This window comes from Oratosquilla oratoria, chromosome 5 (assembly GCF_046742065.1).
Source record: "Oratosquilla oratoria isolate Oo_2021 chromosome 5, ASM4674206v1, whole genome shotgun sequence".
Lineage (NCBI taxonomy): Eukaryota > Metazoa > Arthropoda > Malacostraca > Stomatopoda > Squillidae > Oratosquilla > Oratosquilla oratoria.
The window spans coordinates 85,825,986-85,839,196 of NC_134781.1; the positions used below are offsets into that span (position 1 = coordinate 85,825,986).

The window sequence follows — 13,211 nt, forward strand, 5'->3', positions numbered from 1 at the left end:
GGTCAGCTGTGTTCAACTTGGTAGTCGTGGTGTAGCCATCTTTCGTGCTAACCATGAAGAACTCCAGGAAAAGAATCGTACTGATATTCGCAACAGTGCTGCTCTTTGGATCGGCGATCAGCGAAGAAGACATTTCTGAAGAGTCAATACAACCAGGAAGTCTCGGCTATACCAAAACAGGATCCAATGAATCTGAGAAAGGGTTCGAAGACGACAGAAAAGATGAGGTTTCTGTTGTGAGCAGCGAGGAGGAAGGAATTCCACGAAAGACACCTGTAACCTACACGGCGGCTGTGGTGGAATATGAACCCTACAGCAACTGGGAACTAGGTGGCCTTCACATTATTCTGGAAAATGCGAAGATATTTGAAGAGTTTACCATCGAAGCTAAATTCAAGGTAGGACTGAAAGAACTGGTGTGTGTGTGTGTGTGTGTTTACATAGTCGCAGTGCATAAAGGTTGGAGTCCCGTCTCTCTTCTATTCGTCAAACCTTGCTATGAATTAGTTTATAATGTTGGCTAGAGTTATATGTTTATTTATTTGTGTGCGTGTGTGTGTGTGTTTATCCGTGCGTGCGCACATGTTTGTTTTTTGTATTGGCAGTTTTGTGTAACACGAGAGTTTATTACCATAATATCCTGTCCCAGCATTCAAATCAGTCTGGAGCCGTATACACAAAACTTTTTTGTTAGCCTTAACAATCTCTGCTAGCTAACAGAAAACCACTAAAAGTTATACACCAATGCTTAACTAACAACTGTTAGCTAGCAAACAGTTGTTTGTCAAGTACCGCTAAACAGCGCTGAAGTTAGCAGCTTATGAACATGTAAATGGACGTATTATCAAAAATTGCACACATAAAACAGTGTTATTAATGCAGTTGTTCAGAATTTATTAATAAAGTATCATGATAGCACATAGATATCGTATGTATAGGTTTTTAGAAGTACTTATTAACCAACGACAGATATTTTTGGACGAAGGCGCATTGTACGGGCGGCCGTGCCACAGACAAATCTTCCGACAGAAGACTCAACAATAATTTCAGAGGACATAGACATGGCAGAAGAAACACAGAAAAAGAAAAGGAAGCCAAACTGGTCACAAGAGGAAACGCTCCTCTTGATCAACGTGATTATGGAGAAAAAATAATAATAAATGGGCGATTCAAGCCAAGTTTAAACCACAAGGATAAGAGAGGCATGACAAAGCACGTTGATGCTATGGTATTGTTTTCTGTTTACATATAAATGTTCATCGACACTTGGAGCCCCAATTCTAATGTTTGTGCCATCTATGGTACCCACAACACCGGGAAACCTACAGTTTTCCATGAACTCTGCTTGTTTTACTTGCACTTCTTGGCGAGTCAATAGGAATTTTACAAACTGAGTTACAATATTTGGTTCTGATAGTGCATCAATTGTTTGAGTAATGACACGGCTGATTGATGCTTGCGAGGTCCCAAATTCGTCACTGCTGCATTTTACCTGTGGCTAAATATCATAGGGTAATTGCCACCTTCGTCTCAGGACTCAGTGGTCGATTCCGTTCTGTTCGGGATTGAAGTTTGTCCCTCACTAAATCAGCCATTTTTATTATACCAGCACGGTTCATTCTGAAGCGTTTGATGAGTTCGTCATCATTGTACTCGTTAAATATGTCCCGTCGCTGTCGATAAACTCGCAGTCATCTTTTTAGTTGTTGTTGCTCCGCCATCTTCTTTACTAACAGGAACTTGTTAAGAGCTTAATAGTCCTCCTCAGCACTTTTATCTTAACAGTACTTTTAAGGCCCTAACAAGTTTTCTGTATCACTGTTAGTGCTTAACAGCTAAATGTTAGCCTTAACAGGAATTTGTTACCCTTAACAGCTATTTGTTAGTGCTAACAAGTTTTGTGTATACGGCCCCTGGTCTCCAGGCGCGCATTAGCTCGGTAGACAATCTGTCGTTTGTCCAAGCCCCCATTTGGAAAGCTGATTATCTTTTACACTTATTTTCTTTTGGAGTATTGAATCATGTTAACACTTTACCCGCTGATGCTAATTTCTTTAATTCTTACCCTATGTGCATTTAAACAAATAAGCTTGTCAGCCATTTCCCTTCCCCCAACGTCTTCTTCATGTCTGTAGATGTAGTTATGACTAATATCAGCAATCCATTGCATGATTTGCGCCTTTGGTGGTGGGTGAACCTAGGAATTGGGAGGCTTGTTAAGTACATCTGTGCAGTGTCGTAATATCCATACAGGTAACAGAATGTGGGTTATCTAATATATAATTAAGTTGTCCTGATCACGCTTGAGCTCCGCACGCCATCCGAGATCAAGAGGATTGCAACACAGACTAAGCCTGGCCACAGATTCAAATCGTCGTAAATCAGGGTTTGGCGTACCAGAATCGGATATTTTTTGATGTATAAAGTTTCTCACGTGTCAACCGAAATTGCTGGGAATAGGTATCTTGCTATCTTTTAAGTATTTGGAGGGACTTTTCAAATATCAAAAAATATCACACTGGAAGGGTTAAATCAAAGAGTATTGTAAGTGTGATTTGTGTCACGTCAAATTAACATAAGAACATAACATATGAATGGAGACCACAAGAGACATTGAGGCCTACACTAGGCAGCTCCGTATCCATTACCACCTGTCATCCCCATCCATTAAATTTTATAATCGTTTCTTATAACAAATGATAGTTTCAGCGCTCACTACATGGTTACTAAGTGTGTTAAATGAATGTAAAATTTAGTGAAATAATTTTTACTTAAAGGTCGTTTTTGCCACTATGTGCAATTCTAGCTGTCATATAGTCACGCAATTCAGACTCAATTTTTTAACATCAGCAAAAGGTAGATAATATAATTCTTAATTTCACATATTGTTAACAGACACTTACGTTCATGGCAAATATGCTGAACAATTAACTTCACCATCTTTTGATTCTGCCCAGAGGCTGTTGCAGGATGGATTGATTGATTGGAAATTCACAGAAGGTACGTAGTTTACTCCCAACAAATGAATTTCTAAGAAGTTCCGCAACTGTGACTTGAACTCTTGCATGTACGACTAAACCTGACCATTCCCCAACAGCGCTCAGTAATCGTTCACCGAGTCTATTCAGACGAGCCCTCCGACAAATGTATGACAAATTAATTAATTGATCGAAACTTGACTGTTTTTTAGTTGACTTAAAAGAATTTCAGTCATAAGCCTGACAGTTTAAATGCGGCTCTACTGCCGGAAGGCGATTAAATTCACATGTACAACTAAGGTACTTCAACTGTCGAACTTAGAAACCACTGGGCGGGATATTTATTGCTTGAGGTCGGATTTCTTTGTAAAGTTTGATGACGATTTGTTCTGATTCTTCAGGATGCAGACTTGATCGTGTTTCCTGAGGGCGGTCTTACCACCCTCGACTTCCGTAATACCCAAGTCGACATCGATAGCTTGTCCCAGATCGTGCCCGATCCACAGGATCTGATCGCTCCCTGCTTCCACGAAGATACTTCGGATTATCAAAAGGTAATGGTAATGACAAGGTGTTTAAAGTATTTCTCTATTAATCAGTCATCAGGAATTATTCATGTAAATCGAATAAATTACCTATATGAATAGAAAAAAATCACTAGGAACACTGCTCACTCCAGACAACCATAACAAACACCCCTACAGTGAAATATAACGGCCAAACTCTTATATTGATAAAGAACCCTAAAATTCTATATCTCATCTTTATACCCGCATGACCTGAGTCCATACGTCAAAGATCTGACAGTGAAAATCAACAACAAAACAAACCTGCTCAAATCCATCTCGATTAATTTTAGGCTTCGGGCAATGGAAGAAAAACTAATTACTGTCTTCAGTCACTTCATAAAGAAAATACCTTCAACTACGCTTTCACAACTTGGTTCCCAAAAATCAACCAAACATAGACACTTTACAAACTATATAAAATAACACTGAGAAATTAACAGGATGCACCAAAGCCACCTCAATAGGACACCTACATTTAGAAACTAGAATTCTCCCCATAAGACATATAAAAATGATAGGGACATAGTTCTATGCTAGAACCCTCAATCCCATTCACCCATCACAGTGTACCACACAAGCACTACCAGCTGAAGAAAAAACAATACTCAAACATATACATTAACCTAACATTTGTTCCACACAATACATCGGCACAAAAATACATTCATACATACTTACATATACCAAAGGCTTTTTCCCCTTACACGGGTGGTAGCCAAAAAGAAAAAGGCATAGAAACCACTCCCACCCATTCCATTTCCTATATATTCCACTCCCTTCCACCCTCCTCCCTCCCTCCCATCTTGGCACCTCCCGGATGACGGGTCATCCCTGCATCCTGTCCACTGCCCTGGGTCAGAAGCAGTGTCGCAAGACACAGCACATCCACAGCATGGCCGCTTCATAAATTCGGCGACCCCCCCTCTCCATCCCCTCACATTCATACGCAGACCAATAAACAAGGTATTCAAGACAGACCACCAAACTCGATACATTACCAACCCCACAAAAAAAAAAAAAAAAAAAAACTCTAAAGATACGAACAACACTTGCGTTCAGGACACCATCCGGCTCTTAAGGCAGTATCAACACAGAATAGTCCTTATTACAAAATCAAACTGCCCTAGATGCAGCCACTTAAAAGACATCGAATACTTACAATCCTTAGACAACAACCCAATATTTTTTCCCTGAATGACCCATGAGCCCATCCGATGGCCGTTGCCGGATACTTGGAGGCCATGGGGTCTCCTGCAAGAGAGATCTGGGGCAACAGAAGTAGGTGGAAGTGATTACTGTATGTATATAGCTGACGGTTGCGACAAACATCCTGCAGAGGTGCTCTCATGTAAGTTTGTAAACTTCTTTATTCAAACACGTAATCTTATTTTTTTCGTAAGTTCCCTGTATTTGTCATTATTTTCTGTTGTATGTAGCCTCATGATGGGCCAAAATATCTACTGTTGATATGGTATTACGATGTATTCCGATGTATATTGTAATAAATAGATTACGTTTGGGTCTAACTTACATAGCACAGAAATTTGCTTCCATCATACATTCGTGTATTTTTCTCCAAGGCAAAGGATGGTTATCAAAATGGAGGCTAGGGTGTGTTATAAAGTGATTTATAAAGTCAGACGGCTGTTGAGGAAATGTCGTTCAGGGAGCGGTGGTCATTATTAATGATTCCATGGCAAAATTTAACATATTTTTCTGACATTTTTCTTGCTAATTTGAACAAACCTGGCATTTGTTTCTATGGGAAACCACTATTTTCTGTTCAAATCAGAAAATATATATATATATATATATATATATATATATATATAAATATATATATATATATATGTATATATATAATATATATATATATATATATCGAATTCTTTCACCTTAACCTAACACAACCTTCACTCGTCTTGCCTAACCACCCCTGAATCCTCAAGCGGGGTGCGTTTTACCTCGACTCTTGGCCAGCCATAGGGGCTCTGCTATGGTGCTTGTTGAGGGGCGCCGCTATTGTGCTTGTTCAGGGGCTCCGAGCCCCAAGCAAAGGCGAGGGACAAAGCAAGAACGAACGAGCTTTATGCTAAAATAGATTTTTTATGTAATTGATTTACTTATTTGTTTATTTATTATTTGTGTATTTATTGGTATATTCATTTATTGATCTATTATGTATTTATCCATTTCTATTCACAAGACTCGTATCTGCCCGAGTCCTGCGAGGAAAAAATCCACTAAAAGATTCAACTTTTACTTCCGACATATCCTTCTGTTGTTTTCGATCCTTTCGCTGCGCAGGGAAGTTTGCAAGAATAACCTGGCGGTAGTGAAATTGTTAATGGAAATAAGTTTCTCTTTTTGGCTGCAAAGGTTTCCTTTGTCTGAACAAAATCTCCATGAGGCAGTCAGAACAATGCACTTTTTAAGTCTTTATTTTTCAACATAAGAGTAAAGACCTTTCCCTCGCCCCCATTCCTATTTCGAAAAAATCTGGACCGCACTCCAAGACAGAATTAATTTTTATAAATACAAGCCCACCGGCTGCGCCGGCCCAGCTACGCCGGGGGCCTTGGCCTGCGGCGCTGCGCCTTAGGCGCGGGCGCTGCGCGCCCTGGGCTACGCCCCTTTTTTGGAAAATAAAGAGTTCTTCTTCGAGTTCTCCTTCGAGTTCTTCGAGTTCTTTTTCGAGTTCTTCGAGTTCTTTTCGAGTTCTTCGAGTTCTTCTTCGAGTTCTTCGAGTTCGTTCTTCTTCGAGTTCTTCGAGTTCTTCTTCGAGTTCTTCGAGTTCTTCTTCGAGTTCTCCTTCTTCTTCGAGTTCTTCTTCTTCGATTTCTTCTTCGAGTTCTTCTCTTTCGAGTTCTTCGAGTTCTTCTTTTTCGAGTTCTTCGAGTTCTTCTTTTTCGAGTTCTTCGAGTTCTTCTTTTTCGAGTTCTTCGAGTTCTTCTTCGAGTTTTTCGATTTCTTCTTCGAGTTCTACTTCTTCTTCTTCGAGTTCTTCGAGTTCTTCTTCTTCCTCTTCTTCGAGTTCTTCGAGTTCTTCTTCTTCGAGTTCTTCTTCTTCTTCTTCTTCTTCTTCTTCTTCTTCTTCTTCTTCTTCTTCTTCTTCTTCTTCTTCTTCTTCTTCTTCTTCTTCTTCTTCTTCGATTTCTTCGAGTTCTTCTTCGGGTCGTTGGACAAAGATTCTTCACAAAAACACCTACAGCTCACGGTCGACGGTTGTAACCCTTTTGGCCGTATTCTGAAATTAGTGACGCGATTAATTTTTTTTTATTTAGATGGACGGGGTATTAATGGAAGAATAATCTTTTTAACAACAAACGAAAGACGGTTGCGTGATGACGTCACCCTTCACACAAAATAGAATAGATTATGATAAAATAGAGTAACAAATAAAACTAAGCAAAATCAAAATATTAACAAATAGAAATTAAATAAAACGGTGAAATTATGCCCTTCACAATAATGCTTATGAAGTTACCCTCCCACCTGCCACTCAAAGATGAAAAAATAATAATAATAATAAAAGAAAACAAAATAAAAAGCGTGAGATTCTCAGACTTACAATTTTTTTCCTATGTTCTGAAAATACTACGTTCTTCAGTTTCATTTTTACATTCACTAATCTTATCGCATATACCTGATGTCAAATTCCCTTCTACTTCCAACTGTCGTCAGATTTTTTTTTTCCATCTCCGTGGGATCCAATTGGCAGTTTCTCTCATGGTTTTCAAATGTCATATTCATGAGAAACGCCAGCTGGTCTATGATAATTATTTGAATACGTATTCACATGGATACACGCACGCACGCACGCGCACACACACACACACACACACACACACACCTCTCATGGCGCTGTGGTTAGAGCTCTGGCCTGCCACTACGGAGGTCCGGGTTCGATCCTCGCCCGGGGCTGAAATAATATCAGTATCGCAGCGCTGAGGGGTGTTACTCCAACTCTCGTGGGCGGGGAGTTGGGTGTGTGTGTGTGTGCATGGTCATAGCATTACCCATAGATCGGACCTACGAGCTCTGAGCTCTCTTCCAGGAGGGAAATAGCTGTCGATCACGAGTCCAACACGTGATCCAAAAGACCAAGTGAATGAATGAATACACACACACACGACTCGGTGGCGCGGTTGGTAGAGTCCCCGACTGCCACTACGGTGGTCCGGGTTCGAATCCTGCTCAGGGCTGAAGTAGTTTTAGTGTCACTGCTCTTCGAGTCATTACTCCAACTCTCGTGGGTGGGGAGTTGGGTGTGTGTGTGCGTGTAAGGTCACAGCATTACCCACAGATCGGTCATACGAGCTTTGAGCTCTCTTACGGGAGGGAAATAGCTGTTGATCACGAGTCCAGCGTGTGATCTAAGACCAAGGTGAATACACACAGATACACGCGCGCGCGCACACACACACACACACATGCACACATACAGTACATACATAAGCACACACACACACGTATGTATGTATGTATGTATGTATATACGTAATGAATGTATGTATGCATATATGCCTGCATGTATGAATGATATGTGGATACGCACTCATATACATCCACATGTGCACACGCACATACACACACGTGCACACACGCATGCATACCCACACTAACATACACACGTGTGTTGTAGTCTAAATTTGCGACTACAACGTTGATGGAAAATGATACACTGCAGACGGTTGAAGGTCGTGTAATTAAAGAAAAGATTAATTCCCCAAACGGGTCGAATACACTGTTCACGCAGTTCCATTGTATGTATGTATTTATATATATATGTATATACATATGTATCGGGGTATGTATGTATGGATTTAAGAAGGGGAAAGCCAACCCAGCTAGCACCAACGACCCCATCCAGCCCCCAAAGCCAAAAGATTGGAGAGGGGGCTGGGCTGATGGCTAATTTTCTCGTCCCTCTTATAAATTACACATCCCTTGTCATTCTCTTCACACACTTTCCACCATAAGGACAGAAGCGCTGGGAAATTATAGTCCATAGCAACACACCTATTGGAGACGTCAATGATTTATTTTCTCTCTCCCCTTACATTTCTCTTCTTGCTTCTCTACTTCCCAAATCAGCAAATCTGTCTCATCTACTCTTATCTCCTTTCTCTTGAAGAACTCTCTTATACTTTCTCCTTTTCACTTTTTTCTTTTCTGTAGTTACACACCTTTTACACAATATCTATTATACGTACTTCTTCCTTTATCTTCATTGACTCATACGCTGAATAGGTTAAGTGTTTATTCTATAAGCAATAACCAGCGCTTCTGTCTTAAGAGACACTATCGGATCTAAGAGCAAGTCATGAGGTAGTAAATGAGATGTTTAAGAGAGGTAGAAGAAGGGAGGGGTGTAACCTTCACGAAAAGTGTATTTTAATCAAACGGAGAAGTAATTGTGTAGAGGTTAGAGTGCTTGGCAAACAGTGTTGGTCGGTCGTGGTTAGTCTTTCATTATGAGCTTCCTCTGTGGTAAGAAATTGATTCACTCTTACGTCTCCTTTGCATAGAGTTATAGCGATGCTACTGTGAGAGGAGAAAGGGGAGTTGGTGAGTTCGTCTCCTTTATTGTAAGGTACGAGTGAACTGACTACATGCGGCCAGGAGTTGATATATATATATATATATATATATGAATCACAATGGCAAAAGCCGACAAGACTGTGAGAATAAACACCTTGTGAGATCGAAACCTTTATTAGTACTACGTTTCGCTTGTTAAAGCTTTTTCAAGTACAGACATGACACACACTCTGAGCACATATAAGCCAACAGGGAAGGAACTGGGAGAGGTTATCAGGGAGGGGTGGGTGGTAGGTGGAGGGGGAGGAGGGGGACGGGTGGGACTTGGTGGAGACAAAGGAGGACATTTCGGACAGTTTGTTGAAGTGGACTAAGGGGGACATTTCATACATTTATTTAATGCGGGTAACAAATGGATTATAGGAGGGGCGATGTTAAACATGCCTCTGTTCTGCTCAATGGTTTTGAAGCTTTGAATGGCGGCCGCTTCGAGGCATTTTCTCCTCATCCTATCTGGTTCACTAAACAGAAGTTCTGCGTTATCCCAATCCATCAGGTGGTCGTTGGTGTTCCGATGGATAACACAGGCGTTGGTGGTGATGTTGTTCCGGGAATCGTAGCGATGCTCCCGGATCCGGGTCTTCAGGTCACGGGAAGTCTCGCCGATGTATACTTTATCACATCCAGCACAGGGTATGCGGTAGACACCAGCGTTTTTTCCCCACATCTCGTCCTGGCTGTCATTCCTTCTTGAAAGCTCTTTGATAGTTCTGCTGGACTGGCCCACTACCTGAATGTTGCAACGCCCAAGTGTCCGGGTGAGGGTGGCGGTGACGCTGCTGGCTGGAAGGATAAGCCTCCTAGCTGGATCTTTTGTTGGTTCCCGCCCTTCCATTATTTTGAGTGCCTTTTTCTTACACTGGTGGATGATGCACTTGAAAAAGCTTTAACAAGCGAAACGTAGTACTAATAAAGGTTTCGATCTCACAAGGTGTTTATTCTCACATATATATATATATTTATATATATATATATATATATATATATATATATATATATATATATATATATATATATATATATATATATATATGGCGCGGGTAGTGACCCGTGGTACGTAATTACATAATTGCACTGGATTAGGTTAGGTCGGGTCAAGCAGGGTCGCATTGTCAAAGGAGCGTCAGGTCTAGCCATGTAGGCGACAACGTGCTTTCCATGCCACGTGCTTGCCGCCAGCGTGATGGGTAGAGGCAACATAATTCCAATGAAGAGAGGGAAGAAGTTGTGACGTCAAATAATGCTAGCATTGTCAGTGCGCCATTTACGACAATGGTTACAGCGCCGTCATCAAAATCGATATCTATCAGTGGATCTTTTCTTCTTTGTATTTATTGGTATATTCATTTATTTATCTATTATGTATTTATCCATTTCTATTCACAAGACTCGTATCTGCCCGAGTCCTGCGAGGAAAAAATCCACTAAAAGATTCAACTTTTACTTCCGACATATCCTTCTGTTGTTTTCGATCCTTTCGCTGCGCAGGGAAGTTTGCAAGAATAACCTGGCGGTAGTGAAATTGTTAATGGAAATAAGTTTCTCTTTTTGGCTGCAAAGGTTTCCTTTGTCTGAACAAAATCTCCATGAGGCAGTCAGAACAATGCACTTTTTAAGTCTTTATTTTTCAACATAAGAGTAAAGACCTTTCCCTCGCCCCCATTCCTATCTCGAAAAAATCTGGACCGCACTCCAAGACAGAATTAATTTTTATAAATATGGACGGGGTATTAATGGAAGAATAATCTTTTTAACAACAAACGAAAGACGGTTGCGTGATGACGTCACCCTTCACACAAAATAGAATAGATTATGATAAAATAGAGTAACAAATAAAACTAAGCAAAATCAAAATATTAACAAATAGAAATTAAATAAAACGGTGAAATTATGCCCTTCACAATAATGCTTATGAAGTTACCCTCCCACCTGCCACTCAAAGATGAAAAAATAATAATAATAATAAAAGAAAACAAAATAAAAAGCGTGAGATTCTCAGACTTACAATTTTTTTCCTATGTTCTGAAAATACTACATTCTTCAGTTTCATTTTTACATTCACTAATCTTATCGCATATATACCTGATGTCAAATTCCCTTCTACTTCCAACTGTCGTCAGATTTTTTTTTCCCATCTCCGTGGGATCCAATTGGCAGTTTCTCTCATGGTTTTCAAATGTCATATTCATGAGAAACGCCAGCTGGTCTATGATAATTATTTGAATACGTATTCACATGGATACACGCACGCACGCACGCACACACACACACACACACACACACACACACACACACACACACACACACACACACACACACACACGACTCGGTGGCGCGGTTGGTAGAGTCCCCGACTGCCACTACGGTGGTCCGGGTTCGAATCCTGCTCAGGGCTGAAGTAGTTTTAGTGTCACTGCTCTTCGAGTCATTACTCCAACTCTCGTGGGTGGGGAGTTGGGTGTGTGTGTGCGTGTAAGGTCACAGCATTACCCACAGATCGGTCATACGAGCTTTGAGCTCTCTTACGGGAGGGAAATAGCTGTTGATCACGAGTCCAGCGTGTGATCTAAGACCAAGGTGAATACACACAGATACACGCGCGCGCGCACACACACACACACATGCACACATACAGTACATACATAAGCACACACACACACGTATGTATGTATGTATGTATGTATATACGTAATGAATGTATGTATGCATATATGCCTGCATGTATGAATGATATGTGGATACGCACTCATATACATCCACATGTGCACACGCACATACACACACGTGCACACACGCATGCATACCCACACTAACATACACACGTGTGTTGTAGTCTAAATTTGCGACTACAACGTTGATGGAAAATGATACACTGCAGACGGTTGAAGGTCGTGTAATTAAAGAAAAGATTAATTCCCCAAACGGGTCGAATACACTGTTCACGCAGTTCCATTGTATGTATGTATTTATATATATGTATATACATATGTATCGGGGTATGTATGTATGGATTTAAGAAGGGGAAAGCCAACCCAGCTACCACCAACGACCGGTCCTGGAGCTGCAACGTCTACGTCGTGGGACCACCCCCCAACCCCAAGAGTTGGGGGCCAATCAGCAGCAACTACCCCTGGCCATCAGCTCTACGCAGATGGCACCGATCCCCAAGGAGGAGCTACGCCTACCTGGGGGAGTACCACAATCCTTTTTTTTCCAACACACAATGTTACGTTTTTTTCTGCACTGAGGGGTCATTTTCCGGCGATCACCCCTCTTCTTCTACTTTTAGCCGGAGATGTAGAGAGCAATCCTGGGCCCACCACAAAATACACATGCCCAACATGCTCTAAACCCATTACTTCGAGCAGACAGACAAAGGGCTCAGTTCAGTGCAATATGTGCAAAAACTGGGCCCACCTCACTTGTACAACACTTGCTGACACAAACCAATACACAAACACTTGGACATGTTCTACCTGCCCTCCAGTAACCCCAATCCCACCTCCCCAACCACAGCCAACACCCTTACCCACTCCCAATTTCCCTTTGCCCTTACCCCCGATTAGTACTCCCCTTCCTTTGTCCCCGATCTCTCCTTTCCCCCCCTCTGACCCAGATCCTACACCTTCCCCACTACCACCCCAACCTCAACCCCAAACGGCAACATACAACACATACAAAACACACAACATCAACATATTACAACACAACATTGACGGTATTAACACTAAAAAACATGAACTTGAACACTTTCTTAAACAACACAACATACACATTGCAATTCTACAAGAAACAAAATTAAGACACTCACACAAAACACCATCATTTCATAATTACACCACCATCAGACAAGACCGGACTGACGGCAATGGCGGTGGACTCATCACCCTGATCCACCATTCCATCTGTTTTGTGGACACAAGTGCCACAACCAAAATTCTCCTCCCTACCACAGATAACACAACAGAAACCCAATCCATTCGTATCCGCACAGGCAACAATTCAACACTAACAATAGTTAACATGTACATTCCCCCCCAATCATCCCCCACAGTTCCAA

At 41.3% G+C, this 13,211-nt stretch overlaps 1 protein-coding gene across 1 annotated transcript in view; it reads left to right on the forward strand.

Moving 5' to 3' along the window:
* LOC143025627 (pantetheine hydrolase VNN2-like) overlaps window positions 1-13,211 on the forward strand; it is a 24,882-nt gene continuing 11,671 nt past the window's right edge. Inside the window, exons 1-2 of the mRNA XM_076185586.1 lie at window positions 1-398; window positions 3,380-3,532. Coding sequence (XP_076041701.1) covers window positions 54-398; window positions 3,380-3,532 — 498 coding nt within the window. The 5' untranslated portion in view covers window positions 1-53. The remainder of the gene's footprint in view (window positions 399-3,379; window positions 3,533-13,211) is intronic.